Here is a 20,766-nt window from a genome sequence, read left to right on the forward strand (position 1 = left end):
GTTATATCAATTTTCATTGTCACCGTAAAACTAAGCTGCATTTTGCTAAGATTTGCAGTTAAAATTCCTCAGTCTGTAAGTCAGGCCATGTAAGGCCATTTCTAAACCTGAATCTTAGGAATAAAATGGCATTTTTTAATTTCTTCATCTGCTGTTGAATATAACAGCAATACAAAAAATTACTATATACTTCTATTCTAATTCAGAAGACCATGCCTCTATCCTCAAAGAGCAATGATGAATAAGTGCACACCTATACATCCTATGAGATCACAGCTAATTTCTTGCTTTGCCATCTATAAATACAATGATCCCATACCACACGCCCACATTCAGGTTTGTAACAACCAACTTTAGCCCTCTGGAAGTAGTACCTATTCCAAGGTGCCTTACACAATCCATAGAAGAAAACAGGCATTTGCACAGGAGCAATTAATCTATTTTAGACATCTATCTTCTGGATGGATAACAACCAGGTGGTGCGAATCTCACCAATGTACCAGATGCATCACATAAATTATTTGTTTGGATTAGTGATGAAATATTTCTGGAAAACTAGCCCTGTTATGTAAACATTAGGTCTTTTACATCCCTATTTATTTTTAACTGGATATTTTACTTCCTGTAGTAATGGTAGAACACCAAAATCTTTCACCACAGAAAACACAACTGGCATCAAACGCTTCCTTCTGCCTTCTCCTTAACAATCTGCTGAAGTGAAAACAGACAAGGCCATTCTGCCATTCCTACAAAGAAGCAACAAAGTGCTGGAAACTGACAATTTATTGCAGCCTCTTCTAGAGAAAAAAAACAGAAAACAGAGTGTCTGGTTTCACAACACAGCTTAAGGTGATCAGGAGAAAAAAAAAGACATGAGAAACAACTTCTCAGCAGTAATTTGGTAAAGGTCACCCCTACCTTAGAGACTACCCTATTTATCAAAAGTGACATTCAGTATTTTGTGGGTATATAATACCTCTTCGAATGCTTCTTCTCAGCTTGTTACAGAGGTCAACGCGAGGGTTCTCCAAGCTGTCCTCGATGGAGCCAGGGCTTTGCTCAGGAGAGGAGGGCCCTTTGCTAAGGTCCAGCGGTACTTTGCTACCCGTTGGTGGCGGGGAGGTGGCCGGGCTGTAGGTCGAGGTAGGACTGCTTGCCACAGATGAAGTAGAGAGGTCAAGGGCACCGATCCTTGAATTCAGCGGTGAGGTCAATGAGAGTTTTCGGGTTCTGACTGGTGAGGAAGTTCTGGAAAGCGACAACGGAGGAGGAGAAGAAAACTTGCGACACAGATGTGGTGACTTCCCGTCAGCCAGGTACTCTCCTCTGTTGTTTTGACTGGTGGCAAAGAATAACTCCAAAGACCTGAGAGAAGGAAATAAAAAAAAATCAACAGATAAACACCAAACAGATTAAGCTGGAACACTTCCAGACAAATTTTTTGCAAATCTGCATGGCACTGCAAAATCTATATGACACAGTCCTCAAAGCCTGAGCAGAAATTTGAGACAGACTTACCTAAAAACTTATGTCCTATTTATTGCAAAGGAAGAACTTTCTTCTTAAATTATTCATATAACGTACAAACATGGTAAAAACTAAACAAACAAATGACACCATGATAATTTTGTAAAGAAATCTATGATAGAAGCAAAAAACTCTGGACCTCACCTGACAGGAATGGAAGTGAATGGCCGCCTGTATATGTCTGAAAGTTTTTCCAGTACAACAGCTGCAGTAGTAAATATGCGGTAAGTGTGTAGGAACGTATTCAGGAAATCAATACTTAGAAATCGCAAGTCTGTTAGCCGCTCCAAAAGGCGTTCAACGCTTGCATAACGGATTTGGGGTACTTTGCAGGAATTCAGCGTTTTGCTGAAGCATATATCAATGTCATCTCTATGAAGACGAGCATCAGATCTACACAGAAATTAAATTTTGAACATGTTACCAAAGAAGAATCGTGATTATGGTACAGTAGTCGTATCACTTTAGCTGTTCCTGTCAACATAGTATCAGCAAATACATATGCATTCTTGTGTTTCATCAACACATGCAGACTCTCAATTTGTGGTGAAACCTGCTTCCATTCAGTTATATTTTATGTCATAACTAAGGCCATTTAAATGTTATTTTTGGCAAATAATTAATTTACATTTCAAAATCTAAGATATCATTAATGAAGCCTAAATTTCTGAAATGAAACAGAAGGCAGAATTGTTGCCTCTTGTCTCCTTCAGGCTGCTGTGGCCTGTAGTGCTACAGTACTAGAAGCTCACTATAGAATAATTGTGGACCAATTGCAATCTTTTCTTGTTTATAAACTAATGGACTCCAGCAAGAGACAGCAAAATTAACCCCTCAGCTAATCATAAGGCTCACCTGAAGCCCTCAGGCTCCAAAAATGTTGCTTTTTTTTAAAAGCAAATGGGAACACCATGAAACAACTCAAATTTCAAAGCAGAAATCATTGAGGGGCATTGCATTTCAAAACAAAAATTAAATAAAATATGTAAATTAATCATTTACATAACCCTACTCATAATGTTTTTTCTCCAAATTCAGGTTGCTTAATTTTATCTAGTTGAAGACTTAGTCATAAAAAAAGTAGGATGGATACTAAGTAAATCATCTTTCAATACTGCCTGATCTTTCCAGTAAAAATGATTGGATTTTCCTAGAATACAGCATCAAAATATCCAACACACTTCTACACTGTATTACATTTTAAAAACCCATTATTCGTTCTTAGGTTGGGTCCTCAGAAAAGTGGCAATTTTTTTTTTAATTCATCCAGAGGCATTTGACACTAAAAGTCAATGTGTGCTAAAAATCAGATGAGTAAAATCTCAGAATCCTCCTGAGGGCCAAATCACAAGTCAAATGAAGCAGTGATTGGGAAAAGCCAACATGGCTTCACTAAAGGCAGATCGTGCTTGACAAACCTGGTGGCCTTCTGTGACAAAGTGATTTGCCTGGTTGACATGGGGCGGGCGGTGGACATTGGCTACCTGGACTTCTCCAAGGCTTTTGATACGGTCCCCCACAGTCTCCTCCTAGAGAAATGAATGTGTTACGGCCTAGACAAGTGGTCTGTGCAGTGGGTGGGGAACTGGCTGACAGGCCGCACCCAAAGGGTGGTGGTAAATAGCTCCTTTTCCAAGTGGCAACCTGTCACTAGTGGGGTCCCCCAGGGATTGATATTGGGCCCAATGTTATTCAACATCTTTATAAGTGATCCTGATAACGGGATCAAGTGTAGCCTGATGAAGTTTGCAGATGACACGAAATTGAGTGGGGAAGTAGACACTCCAGAAGGGAGAGCTGCTCTGCAGGGAGACCTCGATAGGCTGGAAGAGTGGGCCAGCAAGAACCTTATGAAGTTCAACAAGGACAAGTGTAACTATGGGAAAACATAACCCAGGAGTGCAGCACAGACTGGGATCCACCTGACTGGAGAGCAGCTCTGTGGAAAGGGACCTGGGGGTCCTGGTGGGCAGGAAGCTCAACATGAGCGAACAGTGTGCTGCTGCGGCCAAGAAGGCCAACAGGGTGCTGGGTTGCATCAAAAAGGGCATCACCAGCAGAGATAAAGAGTCATTGTCCTGCTCTACTCAGCGCTTGTCAGGCCACACCTGGAGTACTGTGTACAGTTCTGGTCCCCGCTATACAAAAAGGATGTGGACAGGTTGGAAGGGGCCCAGAGAAGGGCCACCAAGATGATCAAAGGACTGGGAAGATGCCATACAAGGATAGGCTGGGAGAGCTGGGTTTGTGCAGCCTTGAGAAAAGGAGGCTTAGATCTCGTCACCACGTACCAGTACTTAAGGGGTAGCTACAAAGAAGATGGAGACTCCCTTTATACAGAAGTCACATGGAGAGGACAAGGGGGAATGGAGACAAGTTGCTGTTGGGGAGATTCCAATTGGACACGAAAGGGAAATTTTTCCCAGTGAGGACAGTCAACCATTGGAATAATCTCCCCAGGGAAGTGGTTGACTCGGCCACGTTGGACACCTTCAGGAGTCATCTGGACAGGGTGCTGGGCCATCTTGTCTAGACTGTGCTCTTCCTTGAAAGGTTGGACTAGGTGATCCCTGAGGTCCCTTCCAACATGGGATTCTGTGATTATAGGATTCTGTGAAATTTGTGTCTGTTGTTAAGATCCTGTAACTTTTGTAGAATTAAGATTTCTTTCTCTTGACATTGGGATTAAGACCTTTCTGTACTCCGCAACTGGAAAACAGATTAACATATTGTTAAGATTCAGCAGGCCACTGAAGTGTTTCCACGCTGGATAGTTCCTGGAATAAAACGCCTCTTTTCCAGGTATGTGCCCTAACAGTGTATTCACAGATGTTATCGCTTTTTCATTTCTAAACATATACAAACAGAGGAGAGACAACAACTACAAGAGAGGCATGTGAGAAACCTTCATGTATTGTGTACATCCAAGGGAGAGAAATGGCCTAGGGACAGATAATAGTAAGAAAAGAAACACTCATGTTTCTATCCCTATGCTCTACTCCTTCATATTTATATTGGATAATAGTAGGTGAAACTCATGTAAATACAGATCTGTAGAGCATACAAGAGGTAAAATTGTGTTAGAAGTCTGGAATCATGCACTGAAAAGTGCTTTCTACAAAAAAAAATTACTTATTACAATAAATGACTGAAAGAATCCAAGGGTGAAGGAAGCAGATTTATGAATAATGATGTCACCTTGATATGATCAGTTCAAATTATGAAACAAAATATTTTTTTCTCAGAAATAAGAAAAACAAAGAGAAGAACAATTGTAGCTAATAAAACAAAATGACGTAGAAAATTACACTTGTCTTTACTCACCTAAATTCTTAAGACATTTTAAAATATATTAAATAAAATTATGAGTGGTATGACAGAGAAAAGCTAACAGAGAATAAAATTATTCATCTGAAGCATAACTGAAGGCAACTTCACAAATAACAGAAAAATCTGACCTGTGATCCTATACACTCCAATACTGTGAATTGAGAGTTTACCACTTTGAGTCATCCCTACCATTTCAAGAAAAAGATTTGAAAATTTATGTATTGGGATGTAGAATTAATTCCGTTCAACAAAAATGGGGAAAAAATAAACTAAAGGGTTGTATTTTCCAAATGCACATTTTCTTTTATTAAAACTTAAACTATTTTGTTCACTGGGAAAAAAATGCTGCACTTACTTGATCATATGTGGCACTGTGACTTTTGAGTTTTCTTCAAACACTATGGTCATTAAACCGTTGCACCTTATATTATCAATGCACTGTGAAAATAAACATTGAGGACTGTTAAAAAAAACACAGGGTAATGGGACTTAACTTCCACACTTTTCATATTGCTGTAAGCTTAAAGCATAGCTTTTACAGGCTATGGACTGACTGGTAAAAGGTATTTTCATAAATGAAAAGCAGTGATGCAGGACTTATATACACACTCAGGGTATTCAGCTCAGCATCTTTTTTTCTATGTGATTAAGTATTTTGAGTTGGAAGTGAAATCTCCTTTGAAGTTCCTTTGAAACTGAACAAAATTAAGTATCTCTACCACTTCCTGAATGAGTGGTAAGCTTGAAAAATCAATACAGCACGGAAGTTAGAACACTATACACAAATGGATATACTAATACCTTAACCTTTACACTGTGCAAAAAAAATAAAAGTGAAATATAAACTGTTTCTAGAAACACACTTGTAAAAACAAATTCAACTGATGCTCTTGTTGTGAAACATAGCTATGAAGATGCTGTCTAAGGAGTTCTTTGCAAACTCTTGTATAATTGGGCTTGGTATTAGAAGCTGGAAAGACACTTCTGGGACGTGGCCGCAGCACATACTGCTTTAGAAATTACATGCTGTCCTGTGGCTGGTAGAAGTTTACAAACTAAGCATGCATAAGCTGTTCTTCAAGCCTCAAAGCACTTCAGTGCTGGTGGTGCACAGGGGTAGCTCAAAGCCATTTGTACACCATCATCTTCTGGTTGGTACTTTTATGTAGTCAAGGTAACACAGCACCACAAGCCTTGCTCTTGGAAGTGAGCAGTCTGCAAGTGGATCAGGCTTACATTGTCTGTGATTAGTACCCCCCTACCTAACACTGCAGGACCTGTCTTCTAGTTTTATTCATCATGTATCATACAGTATTTCTATATGTCAGTAAAAAAGAGTTTCCAAAATTATCACAAACATTTACATGGACTTTAAGAATAAAAATAATCTGCTGGCTTTGGAACCTATCATAGCAAAATAATGACTGATGTTAGATTGGTCAAAGAAGATAATCAGAGGCCTCTTCAGGTTTAAAATATATTACACAGCTCTATGTTTAAAATATGATCTATGTAGCTATATCTGTTTTTAAATTCAGGTATTTAAGATTATTAAAAAATGCAGTTGTAATAATTCACATTATGATTTTACCAATTACCTAAAAGCACTGAGAAAAATACATCTAATAAAATACATAATTTCCCCATGTGAATTTTAAATGTTGCAAAGAAGCCCTTAGCACCAGTCATAAAACTGCCTGTGGTAATTCAGCACTGTTTTCCTTAGTCTGCATGGGCCTAGCATTTATCACCTCCCTGACATAGAGATCATCATTCTAGCTAAGGAATGAGTGTAACAGGGATCTAGGGATGAAAGACAACAAGCTCAAACTAGAAGAGAGGAGGCTTCTTCAGCATCAGCAAAACCCATTAATTTTTCACATGAAGTATATGGTTTGTATTAAAGGAATATAAAATCAAGAAGCCTCACTAGGAATGTATAGACAAATATGAACTCTATGTCATATGCCTATATAATTTAATTATATGCAGAATTCTGGACACAAAGAATGATGCTGTGTGTGAACAGCAACTACATGTATATTTCTTTTACTTGCAAACATAGGAGAACACATATTTACTTAAAATTACTTTTTATATGCCGTTTTTGCTATCATAATTCATATGCTCTCCTTGAGGGTTACAGCCAGGGCTAAAAAGAAACAAATGCTTCTGGGCAGATGATTCAGTAATTTTTTATAGCAAGGTTTCTACTGGTAATGGGCTTAGTCAGAAACGCAATTTCATCTTCAAGAGACAAGTGGTCTCAAAATTGTTTAGATGTTTTCATGTGTCACCCAGATTTTCACCCCAAATTTTCCTTGTCCAGCAAAAGACAGGTAGCATGCTCCCAGGTTACTTTCTTCTTGCTCTCCAGATTGGGCATAAACACTAAATCAACTTTTAAAGTTGTAAACTGTTAAAGCACTAAGTCAACTGATGGCTGCTTGTGAACAGAGATACCAATTCACACCCCAAATGTCTGTGCAGTCCATGTACCTTCTTACTCCTTTTTTCTTTAAGCTGCTATTATCCCCTCAGCACGTCTGGCTTCCTTTACTTTGTAAGGCTGAAGAAGTTTTTGCAGCCTCACAATGCTAACAGACCTCAGTTTTCTCAGATTTTCTCTTATAAGCTGCTGTTATTGTTGGCTCCATCTCTTCAGAATACCCGTCTTCAAAAGCTGGGAGTTCTCCCCTTCCTCAAAGAGGGGTCAAGGGAGAAACACTTCTTACTGTTTTTCCCTGACAGTCTGGCCAACCCTTCGCTCTCTCTGCTGTAGGCAGCTAGTTCTGTTTACATCTGCCTTGCTAAGACACTTCCAAGCTTTGCAGGCAAGCAGCTCTCAAGTCAGCAGTGGAGCTTTTCAGCTCTCTCCATAACACCACAGTACTGTGGTTTGGAGCTGGAGCAGTTTGGCCTTTGGAAGCAGACCCAAACTCTGATCTTTAGTCTATGTGGACTGCAGATAACTTTCTCATTTAAATTCATTATTTTTTAGGCTAAGAACGGACTTATTCCTGGGTGTCCCAAGTTCCAGGCCAGTTCTGAAATGGACTTTCCTCCCCAGCAAATCATTCCAATACTCTTAAATGCCAATGGAACAACATAATTCACTGAAAATCCACTTTGTATAAAGTTCTCCAGCCAGGAGAACTGTACTGTACTCAGCTGCAGTGAGACCAAGGTTCTCAGCTCATATGATATTTTCGGATTTTTATCTCCATATTTTTGTTCCTTTAGAAAAGTTAGTCCAGAAGAAAGTAACTTATTTTTAGGCAATTTCTATTCATTTCTATGATAATTCACCTGGGGATTTTGCCAGCAGTGGTAGCATCTGTAGAAACCCATCAAATTCCACACTGATATTTGTCTAATAAATTGTTTCTCTTGAAATTAATAGAAGATAGGAGTCAAATTCAGAACTGTGAGAAATCTATGTATATGTATTGTTGGTTGCATGCACAAACAAGACAGCAAAAGCTCAAATCCAGATCTGATTAGTTGAAAGTTCAGATTTTCCACTGTGCATTCAACATCTTTCCCCAAATAGATTCTGACAAATTCTATCTACTACGTTTTCAGCCAAAAGGCCTAAAAAAAAAAAAAACTACCCCGACATTAAAGCGTTTTAAACACCATTTTTCTTCATTCACAATAAATATAGCTCCTGCAGACTGTCAGAATGCTTAGTAATTATTTATAATGGTTTTCTAGTATTCTTTTTTGTGGAAAACAGAGTTTATCTCATTTTCTCACTGCATGGAATATGATATTGATGTGATATGGTATCATTTTCTCTCTCAGGATTGTCAGGTGTTTTTTGATCTGTAGGAAAGTCATGAACAAACAAGTACTATCCTCCTCCTTAAATTAAAATACATATGTGGATGGGCTCTCCTTAGACATAAAAATGACTACCATTTAGTATTGTGTTTGTCAACTGACAACTTTGTATTTGATATCCCATCTCATTGAGAAACCCGTTTGATGACTCAAATGCAAAAACAGAATTTTGAGGAAAACAGGTAACGCTAAGGGGTTTTTGTATACAACACAGCAAATCAACCCTCAAAAAATCAACACCCTTCTCTTGGAGAATAAACTAAGATCTCAGTACAAACAAGATAAAGAATGCATTAAGCTACCTGACTTATATCGCTTGTCCATGCAGCTTTCTCCTGCCGTGATGGGGCTAAAAGGACAACAGTAAAAGGAGGAGCATCTGTAGGTTCAACTACAAGCTTGAAATCAAGATGTCCAAACACTTGTCCAGAGCCTTTTGCTTTACAGCCAGAGGGGGAAAGAATTGTCAAAATGTGAGATTTCAGACTATAAAACAATGAAAATAATGGTTTATTTTTAAATGGAAGTTAGTTTAAAACATCTGACAAAGAGGAGATCCAAAGCTGATTTTGTTTTTCACATATACCAAATACAAAAAAAATTGCCAAAGTGCAATAGCAGGAGTCGCTATAAATTACTTTTAAAGATGCCAAATATGGCTAAAGTCCTTTTAACATTTTTATGCTGATATTCTCTCAGCATACTAGAAGTTTCACTGAAATTAATGATACTACTTTCACAATGCAAATGCAAAATGTGCCTGAAACTGCAGGATGGAAGCCAAAATGAGTAACAATAAAATCAGCTTGGGAATGTGTTTTGTTATTTCATTTGAACAAGCTTGCAGTCAAGATTTGTAGAGTCCAAGACAAAAAGTTTCCACTAATTCTGCCAACTCACTCAATCCCCATGTATTTAAGAAATCCAATTATATGCTTCTTATTTTAAGGTTTGGTGGGTTTTTTTGGCTGTTTTTTTTTTCTGTCCGAGATCCTCAGGGTGAACTTGTATACAAAAGTCAGCAAACAATTTGTCACATTCCTTCAGACAGTCTACTCGAAAATCCTATGTGGGATGTCAACAGCAAGAACAAACATAACAAACAAAACCTTATCCAAGCCAGTATGCCCATTGTTAAAACATCTATTCTACTGAATCAGTTTAACACTGTATTCCTCTGCTTTCATAGAAGGCGAGAATATATCCGTTTGCTCTTATGAAAAATAAACAAACGGTACCAATTTTAAGAAACCAGAAACTGTAATTACTACAAACAGTTGAATGTAACTTACAATCATCATCACTCGTGTCTGTCTCCTCGATCAGTGTGCACTCTATTAAAGACAGAACACCTCCTGTCTGTGGGAACAAAGCACATTTTTCACAAATTTTGACATTTGTTCCCATTTGTTATTTTAGTTATTTTTAAACTTTGATATACCTTACTCTAAGATTTTACATTACTCAGAGATCTTATGAAGATATATCAATTGCATGATGCACATTTTTCTTCAAGAACTAAAACCTGATTATTAAATATAACATTTTTCTTAATTCAACAAATCAATAATATGCTCAAATAAAATTTTTCATCTTTACCACACTATAATTTATGTCCCATACAGACTTGTTCACAAGTTTCAAAAAAGAATTTCACCTTCTCCTGAATTTAAAACAAATACATACAATATCTTTTAAAGGTTCAGTTATACTCTATTTACTTTGCAAAATACTTGAACTGTTTAAGGGGTGCAAAGTGAAAAAGCACATGCATAGTGTTAATAACCCCTCAGAAATGTCTTTGTCAAATTAAAATTCTATTCAATATAACTACTCTGTAGACTACCAATCTCTCTGTCTTCACAAGTCGACACAACGAAAGCCCGATTCTCAACAAATATAAGTAGAGTGTTCTTAAAAGAGCTTTCAGTTTAAGAGAAAGTGCTGTTCCGGAAAACAGAATTGACTTTTTAAATTAATTTTGTTAGAGCTCTGGAAGTTATTCTTTGGTAATTCCATGGTGTTGTACTGACTGATTTATACACTGAAAACTGACTTACATTCAGTGCTAGCTTATATAGCTAGACACGCTGATGTCTGGTTTGTAACCCCCAGCTTATTAAAATTACATGGTTCTAGAAAGAAAGATGCTGGTAGGAAGAACTTTGGCTGAATTCTATTATTTGTAATGAGAAGACAGAGCAGTCAATGACTCCGCATCACCTCTCTTCTGTTTATAAATGCACAGGAAAATCTCAGGTTAAAGTCATAGAATAGTAACATAATGAAATCTCACTGAAGTTGTGTTTTAATTTTGAAAATTGAGTCATATTGTAAAGTCTGTACCTTGAGCAGATGCAGTTTTCCTCCTGAACTTCTCGTACAAATTAAAAAATGTTTTGTAAATAAGAAGCACTGCCTTTCTCCTTCTTTCTTCAAAGACAATGATCCCAGACGAACTTTACTAAGTTTTCCCCTCTCAACTGAAGGGACTTGAATAAGGGAACCTGATAATAAAGATGAAAAAATTACTGTGTTATAGTAATATTCAGTTGGCAGTGTTTAAAGTGTTATGCATTGAATATTATTAAATTAATTAACGCAACTTTTTCTTCTAGTAAGTATCAAAATACATCAGCATCTGTTTTAAGCACAAGTTGATCACCTTTTTTGCACAAGTTCACTTTGTTTTTTACAATAAATAGACTCAAGCAAGTACAGTCTAGATCAATACCTATGTACATGGTAGGATTAGATCTTGGGCAAATTTTTATGCAATTTAAACACACTAATAGTATATTGATCAGAAAATGAAGCTGAACAGCAAACTGGACTTTTGACAGCTGCTACACTTGCAAAAGATACATTACTTAAAAGCCAAAGCGATAGAGGATGAAAGAACAGGTTTTGAAGGAAAAGAGTTTACGTATGTGTGCCTGTGTGCAAGAGAGATGGAAATGAAGCACATTTCTTCCTCTTATCTTATACTGCATAATTTTCAGTGCTCCACAGCTCATCTAAAATGTGTTACCAGTAAAAACGTTCTGAACTAAATTGAACCTGGTTATGTAAGTCTGAATTTGTACTCTGCAGAACTCCAGACTGGGGACAGCTTTGCTTGTTTGCTGTTTCATACCTCAATACCAGTCTCTGACCAACTTTTCCAGATTGATATCACCACATGTATCACTTCTGATTTTGAATCTGGAGCCAAATTTGGCAGTGAAGTGAAATTCCTCTGTATATTGAAGGGAAAGATTTTATGACACAACTTGGTGTTAGCACACAGGGCACGCAGGAGACCTCTTAATCTCATTCCCACACATCTATCCTTACTATCACCTTTACACTTGCTCTCATCTTATTCCAACATTAGCTAGCTAACAGAGCAAAAACAACAGGAAATGAACGCTGCAAAGAAGTAGCTGATTTAGCTCCCTGATATGCCTCACTGCAAGGTCAAAAACACACCAGTGGTGATGCAAAGGAAGTTACAGCAGCAGAACAAGTGTGAGGGGATGGACATTGGCCTGCTCCTTTCAGAGGCAACAAGATAGTGAACTAGCATAGCTATATCAAAGCTCAAACTAGCGGCAACATCTTGACACAATGCAAACCTGAAAAAATTATCCACGAAATACCAGATTAGTAATTCTTACTATACATAGTAAAAAAAATTCTCTTGTTCAAAGCTCACATACACAGTCTTGAACTAACAATCACAGGAATCAAGGTAACTGAGAAAGCTACTGTTTATCTATGTTTTTCTACTCTTACCTCCCTCTATATATTTAATTAGCCTAAAGTAATTAACATATTTGAAACTTATACTGTCTGGCATAGCAAAATAAACACCAGTAAGTTTACAACAGTACAGAGTTCTTTGGCAGCCAATTTACATTTAACCTACATGTGTACAACATGATTTGTGTCACTGCAACAAAACAGTGAGGTAAAGTTCCACTTTAGAAGTCTGGAACATTTTTAGGTTCACTTAAATTCTGACCAAAATCCATAAATACACAGTGGTTGTTGTACATTTCCCCTGAACAAAATAGCCTACCTGCCTCAACTGTGAAAAACAGGAAGGAGGTCATTCCCAAGTGTTGGAACTGTGACTTTTCTGTTACACTGATTGCCCCACAGCCCCCACTGCAACGCCAAGGAGTAAGTACAAACCAATTCCCAAGCAACTTCCCATCACAAATTGGCAGTGTTATTTTTCTCCTGAAATTCTCTCTGCACATGTAGGGTAACAATATTCTACCTGTGTATTTCATTTCTGCTTTGCTCCTTAGAATAATGGTATCTAGAAATATGACACATTTACAGACACAGCTTTTTAACTCACCTTCTATTTTATTTTATTTATTTTTATTTGAATGCTTTCAGGAATACCATATTATACTGTGCTAAAATGGGCTGAAAGTTAAATGGTGTTCTTGTATGGAACGGAAATGTTATTGTTTAATAAGGTAAATCAAAAGAAACTAGACTTTTAAATGCAGAAAAGAGAGACTGCATTCTCTCTCTTTGATACTCAATATTTACAGAGAGAAATATAACTCCTACATGTGCTGCATGGCTGACATCAAGCAAGGACTTTATGCATTCCCATCAAGCTTTTCTGATTAATGAAACTGTGCATTTGCCCACCATGCATCTACTACAGATTTCCTCTAAAGGAAAAAAAAGGTCACAATTGGCCAATGTACAGTTGCAGTGAGCAACTGAGGCTAATTTTAGAACATTCATTAATAGTATAGTTTGGACAATCAGAGTAATCTCAGGAAATTTTATCCAGCTACAGACCTAAGCACTTCCAGTACATCGATAGTGCCAGGATAGTCACTCTATTAGCCCTTTTTCAATCCAAGAACAACAAAAGGTTGTATTTTTTTAAAAAATATAAATTTTAACCTACTTGTAACTGCCTGATTTGCAAATTCAGTTTAGCTTTCTCCATTCTGGAGGCCTTCTAATTTTACTGTAAGGATGGTCAAACACTGGAACAGGTTGCTCACTCAGAGCAGCTGTGGAGTCTCCATCCTTGGGAACAACCAAAACCCAACTGGACATAGTACAGAGCAACCTGCTCCAGCTGATGCTGCTTTGAGCAGGTGAGATTGGACAGGATAATTTCCAGAAATCCCTTACAATCTCAACTCTTCCACGATTTTTGTAATTCTGATATATTTAACAGTAGAGGTACATTCATAGCAGCTGATGGTAGGAATATTAGACAGAGTGTTTGAAGGCATCTAAAGGGCCTCCAGACACCCAGTTGTCTGGGTGTCAGAGAATGTTGGATTGCAGATTGCAACACTCTACGTTTCCTTTAGACTCTTAAAGAAAATGTTCATTAATTGTCTGTCATGACTTATAGTGTGCCTGACAACACAGTCTGTATCAAAGTAAGAGACAAAGAAAAGGAGATTCCAAGAAACCTGAAGGGGAATCCACAAGCTACATTACAAAGCACTGCCAGAGATAGTTCCTATGGTCTCAACTTGCACAGCTCAACAGAAACAATCTCGTCTTAGAAAAGTAAAGTATGTAACATGCAGCAAAGTTTTAACTAACCTTCACAGAAAAAGCGTGAAAAAAGCTAAAGGCACCCCTGATATTTTGTAAGATGAAAAGAGGTTTCCTGTACCTGTCTACACTGATCAACAAGAATAGGAGACTAACTGAAATTAGTAAAGATGGACATCACTGTCAAAGTGATCCTACTGTCAGATGTGAAAGGAAAATGGGCTCGGTATTACTTCATTAGCTCTAATCAGACTTCTGCACTTACACAAAATCACATGCAGTGGATGTTCCAAAAGATGCCGCTGTGATACAGCCTTCTATAACATACAGCCTTGTCCACTCTTCTTTGACTGTATGCCCAGAAATAAATCTGAATTTTACTTACTTAAACTATGGGTTTGACCTGGGTCTAACACTGCAACAGTAATCTTCTTCCGACTGATTCCCACAGGAAAAAATAATTCTGATAGAACACTGGGTACACAGACAAAATAATACTTGCCAATGTTAAGAGGAAAAAAACTCCAACAAATATATAAATACAAAATGTTGTAATGATACTGAAAAAATTTCTTAAATTTAATTAAATTGTATGATATAAGTCAATCTAGAAAAATCACAGCCATATAATTTTTTGGCTGTGGATGCAAAACAGTAGCTTTATATTTTTATCAAAGCCATATTCATAATGCTTTAAATACCTCAGTTATAACAAATGCACATATTTACTGAGGAATCAAGTTATTTAATAGTGACCATTGTACAAACAATCTTGGGAGTTATTATGGAAAGTTTCATAGTTAGTTTGGCCACATGACTACAGAAACACCACAAAATGGATTTCAAAATGTATAGAAAGCTTACTAAATTACCAGCTGTGTATACAGCTCTATTTAAACATCAAATATTCTGCTGAGGCTATCTAGAAAATGTACATGAAGGGATGCACCTAAATTACATTCCTAACCTTCCCTATATCCATTTAACCTTTTTCAGACATAAAGAAGCTTGTACCTAGTAAAAACCCTACACTACAGATCTATAGTTACCATATACAAACCCACTAACTTGTTACAAAAAGACCCATAAGTAAATTATTTTTCACATTTGCTGGTTTAACATTAAACTAAACCCCATAATTAAGAACTGCAACCAGTCCGCAGTTCCTGGTAAAAAGTGACATTTATTTAAAATTGAAAAGTTACTTTATCATGATTTTGTGGAATGTAACAACAAATTCCACCTCGGCTATACCTAGGGTTCAATACAAAGAGTTTCCAAAACAACAAAGACTAGACAGAAAAGAACACAGTATGGCTCTTCCTCTCTTGTTTTGCTTGCTATTATGTTAGAAGTAGTCCTACATTCCTGGCAGAACAGGATGCCTTTTCTTCATGACTTCTTGCAGAAATGTTTTTTATATCTACCCTGAACTTCTGCTAAAGCCAAAAAATGCATCTCTCAAGAGGAAAAGTGAGTATGTTCAGGTACTATATCTATGCTCACACTATCAATTTAAGATGTTTCCAAAGCATTGAGAAAAATGGGAACAACTGATAGCAATCACTTTGCCACTGACAAAACTTCAAGCTTCTCCTGTACTTTTGCCCAAATGTTAGTATCAGCTGGGACTGCCACATTAACTGGCCAGGCAGCCCTGATCTCTGTGGAGCTGTAGGCAACTTCCACCCCTTTGAAGATCACAGTCCAGGCAGTACGTACATTACTATCATATGGGTAGTTTACCATTCATGTGCTGCTGTTTTTCACGGTTCCTGAAGAAGACAGCAGAGAAGTGGCATTCAACTACGGCCCAAAATTAGTTGTCATCAGGGCATTTTGTGACTTACACTCCAGGGACCATCAGTAGTCTTAGGATGTTAGCTGTACCCATGCAGTGACGTGCACAATGATGGCAACATGACCTTGCTGGTTTTCATGCCATTTCTTCATGATTATATTTAAAGAAGAATGTCTTACCTTGGCGTATAAAAGTTTGGCTGGTATCTAGTAATATGTCACAGCCTTCTACTATCATTCTTTCTATGGCTAGATTCTTCCGGATGTTTTCTGTGTCACTCACTTCATCATGCATCACCCTGTTAGACACAACATAAAACGCATTTTAAATTCCCTGAAATTTATCTTGCACCTGTTATGTCTATCTTCACTGCACTTACACAGTGCAGACACAGAAGGTAACTGATGTCCTTTGCCACCTGCTACAAAACAGATGTACACATGCAGTACATGATAGCTCTACAGCAAATTTGCTTTTCTTCCATCCTATTAAAATCATTCCTGCAATCATTTCATTTTTTCAGCAGTGGAGTCAACTTTGCCAGGCTTGTTTTTAGACTATTCCTAAACACATCTGACAGATGCCACCAAGCTGAAAACCCTTCACAGCTGACAGAATAGTACTTCTTGATCCTTAATAGATGAGGCTGCCACAAAGATGGAAATGTTTCCTAGCATTTTATATTGGTTATTACACACCCTAGAGTCCCTGCCCTTGACTTTAGGTTCCCACTCTCTTCTGCTTCAGTTTACATCTGAATGTACCTTTCACTTTCCCCTTGCTTCCTGTAACAACCACAGCCTTTACCGCTCACCACTTACTTTCCTCTTTTTTTTCACAGGTGACCTCTTATACAAAGAAATACAGATTCTTTTCAAGGGTGAACCCAATGCAGAAGTTTATATGGTCTTGTGATGTATAATATTTTCCTGAACTGGGACCAGACTGCAGTATTTTAAAGCTCCTCCTCCCTCAGAACTTCATTAAAGAGATGGAAATGACTCACAAAGTTGTGTATTTATGGTCTGTACTGCCTGCCTTATGAACAGAGGAGGATCAGTCAGCCTCAGACTCCAGTTCTGAATGTTCAGTGACAAATTAGTTGGATCAGCAATGAGCTCTTACGGCTTATGAGATGAAGCCAAGTCAAAGCTGATTGATCTGCTTGTGCACATAACCCTGGCCAGAGAAATTCTCTGCTTTGCTTGAGTGGAAAGGAGACATCATTACTTCTTTCTGCTTCAGATGGCCTCAGAACAGGGCAGAACTTGCTGACCACTGCAGGAGTCAAATACAGACATTTCTGTAAAAGATATTGCCTGCCCAGCTCAAGTTAGAGCTTGAAGAGGTGGCACAATATGAAGAGGTGGCACAACATGACCTGACTCAGAAAGCTGCCCTGATAAAAATACAGGAGGATAAAAAGGAGAAAATAATAAGCTCGAAATTAATGGGTAATGTGCACAAGGTAACAACTTTGCAGAAAAAGAAAACTAAGTAGTCACGAGCATGCTATTAACAAAAGCTATAAAGTGATCCCTCTTTTACAACTAAATATTCTCAAAGTATGTCTTTAGTGAATACTCCAGATGCTCAAGATTTATATCCTGGAGTTAATGCAGCATTTCTGGGTTCACAGCAGAAGACTCTGTTTCCCAGTGATAACAACCACATTTCTTACTGGGGTGACAGAGGGGAACATCTGAGAATGGTCTGGAAGTTCAGAGAAGAGCTTAATTTTGCAGGTTTCTACAGGGAACACCAGTTCTCAAAATGTATCTTCAGTTCCTGTTTGTCTGGCATTATTTGAAGCATATTTGAAAATCAGTTATATCCTTAACACCTAAACTATAACACAAATTGAGAACTCAGTATTTTCAAGACCCTAATTGATTCCTGTTGTCACAGAGTATCAGAAATATCCTTTTTCTTTGAACTCTGAAAACAAAAATACACCTCTCTCTGTAAAGAGAATTGCTTTGCTCATAACCCAGGAGTAGGTGGTTCCTATAGCAACTCCCAGTCTCCCTTACTCAAAATACAAGGAGACACTTGTAGATTGTGAGCCAAAAAAAAAAAATATTAGGTTGGGGGTATTTTTGATTTTTTTCATTAACTTTGGTTTGACTCTTTTCTTTAATTTTTTAAAAAATAACAAAACCAAACCAAAGTAAAGAAAATAGATTTTTCGTTTCAAAACCATTGATTCAAGACTATAAAACATAAAGTAGAAAAATCTTACCTTGAAAGTTCTTCTAGTTTAGATTTAGCAAATTCAAGGCTTTTTCGCTCAACGTGTTCATGTGGTGTGTGAGCCAGAAGTTCATGAAGTGTTATAATATATCTAGGAATCTTAAAACAAATTAGGTATAAATTGAGTAAATCCTTAAATTAATAACTCCAGTACAGCTTTTGTTAAATATTAGCCATTACCTTGGTCAGAAAAGTTTTGCAAACAAAGTATTTTTAAAATTAATATCACCAATAGCTAAATGTTTATACGTATATTCTAAATATAACTACTGCCAACAACACTGAACTTTTGGGTGATAAAGACTGCATAGGCATACGTATGTTTTCAGTTTGAGGAAGCACAAGATCCATTTATTACATTTTAAGGAAAAGATCAGATCAGAGGCAGCTACAAATATGACATTAAATTTCATTGTTGCATGCTGCTGTCCAAGTGCAAATAGAGAAAACTTTCAAAACTCCCTGGGAGACCCATACATACCTTCCCTCAATTTTAACAGGATATGTGCACCTAAGTTTCCTGTGACTTTCAAAACACCAGCTGACCTGTCTGCATTTAGATAGAATTCGCATTGCACTAATGGACATTGAAGAATACGCAGTAATTTGACTATCAAAGGCCACAGAGTAGCACAAGGGCCCTGATCTATTTATTATTACTTAAAGCAGTTTCAGGGCTTTTATCCAGAACCAGCTGATACTGCTGTACAACGTCTTTACAGAATAAAAGTTATTTAGGACAAGGAGACATGACTTCTTGTGCTGAAATGAAAACCAGCAGCAATGACATCCTTCATCACATATGAATAGGACCCTCTCTCTCCATTCTAAGTTCCCATGACCTTGTTTCAGCTCAACCAAAAAAATCACAGAACTTTATTACAATACAAAAGCTCAAAGTTAAAAGAAAAAATATTGTTACAGGTGCCAATGGCCCTTCACTTTAGGCTAACGTGAATAACTAGCACTAACACAGGTGTCACTGATGCCCCGTTTTTTTTTTGGACTCTACTCGGTTTGCCAGTAACTGAACAAACTGAGGGGGTTGACAAGTAAAATGTTAGGCTAAATGTAAAAGACACAAAAACATCAGATCAGTGTTTCATAGACCTCTTAAAAGCAGCCACAAATAATTAATCCAAGCAGATCAAGGCAAAATATCAGAAGGATAAATGAAGTTTTCAAAACTTTTGGAATATATGTTGTCTTTTCTAAAGAACAAGTCACTGCAGAACAAAGTGGGAGGAAAGTTTCAAAATGTATTCCTAGTAAAATGGTTGTGGCTGCTCTAACTTGCTATAGCAGGTATATTATCTCACTCTGGACTGCTTCATAATCCTGCAGAAGGCAGAAGTCAATTAACTGTTTCTCAGCTTTTTTTCTTTTGGCATTAGTCCTCATCCCACATTCCCCTTCAACAAACATAAGATTCTGAATAGACATGAATTAGTACAGCTAGAGAAAAGATCTCTACAGGCAGAGTTTCAGTATAATAATGAAATAAATGAAAACTAATTTGCATATGAGTATTTTTAGTTAAGCAAGAAGATTCTTAATTAATCGTAATGTCAGTAACACAAAATGAATCAACCAAACATTAAAAACAAATAGTCACAAAAAATATACAGAGACTACCTGGAACATGGGGTAAGTAAGGAAAGTTTCCAGCATTCGCCCCTCACATGCTGGGTTGGCTTCATACTGCTTCAAGAGTTTGTCAAAATCTCTGTTTTGCTTACAGTTTGCCAGTACTTGTAGACTATATTGATGATTCCGAACAAATTCTTGATATATGTTCAGCATTGGCAGCAGAATGTCAAATAAGTCAGCTAGAAAAAGTCAAGAAATGCTTTTTTTTCCCAGCTACCCATCTCTTGAAATATATTTTTAAAGAAACTACTATGTTCTATGGAAGTGAATTACTATAATTAGTTCTGTTTCCAATATGCTGAGATTTTAGAAACGTTAAACTCAGCTCTTTCACCTGCCAAAACATCATTGTTCTGATTAGCTAATAATCAGACATTATCACTGAAAATTCAGGGGCCCATGACTAATCAGTGCTTAGGACAGAGGCATTCTCATATACAGACTGGAAGACAGTCATTACTGCCCACGTGGGACTCCCACTACATCAGATCTTGTGGCATTAGCTCTGGAAATGTGTCCCATTCAAAAAGGACTTTAAAAAAGTCCAGTCTTAAAAAAAAAAGACCTTACTGTAATTTCAAAAAGAAATATGGAAATTGTACCCCTACAGAAAATACAGTAACTTACCTAGGATTAAGGTAGGCCAATTAGCTATTCTTGCTTTTAAGCCTTGGTGAAATATCTCATGAAGAAACATGATTGTTTCACTGAAAAACAAGTATTTAAACAAACAAAAAGACAATTCAGGTTTTATTTTCTGATTAATATTTCACAGAGAAACATCTCTTCCTGGTTAGTGATATGGTTTGCACTTTGCTAGAAAA

General features: G+C 37.3%; 1 protein-coding gene across 2 annotated transcripts in view; it reads right to left on the bottom strand.

Annotated features, from left to right (window-relative positions):
* RASGRF2 (Ras protein specific guanine nucleotide releasing factor 2) overlaps nt 1-20,766 on the bottom strand; it is a 134,676-nt gene that overhangs the window by 57,090 nt on the left and 56,820 nt on the right. For both annotated transcript variants that reach the window (XM_075078783.1, XM_075078782.1), the window contains exons 6-15: nt 20,570-20,649; nt 19,928-20,121; nt 18,282-18,391; nt 16,219-16,337; nt 11,050-11,210; nt 9,996-10,062; nt 9,006-9,142; nt 5,213-5,295; nt 1,672-1,920; nt 977-1,365 (exon numbers count right to left, since the gene is read on the bottom strand). In XM_075078783.1, coding sequence (XP_074934884.1) covers nt 977-1,365; nt 1,672-1,920; nt 5,213-5,295; nt 9,006-9,142; nt 9,996-10,062; nt 11,050-11,210; nt 16,219-16,337; nt 18,282-18,391; nt 19,928-20,121; nt 20,570-20,649 — 1,589 coding nt within the window. The remainder of the gene's footprint in view (nt 1-976; nt 1,366-1,671; nt 1,921-5,212; nt 5,296-9,005; nt 9,143-9,995; nt 10,063-11,049; nt 11,211-16,218; nt 16,338-18,281; nt 18,392-19,927; nt 20,122-20,569; nt 20,650-20,766) is intronic.

This window comes from Phalacrocorax aristotelis, chromosome Z, assembly GCF_949628215.1.
Source record: "Phalacrocorax aristotelis chromosome Z, bGulAri2.1, whole genome shotgun sequence".
Classification (NCBI taxonomy): Eukaryota; Metazoa; Chordata; class Aves; order Suliformes; family Phalacrocoracidae; genus Phalacrocorax; species Phalacrocorax aristotelis.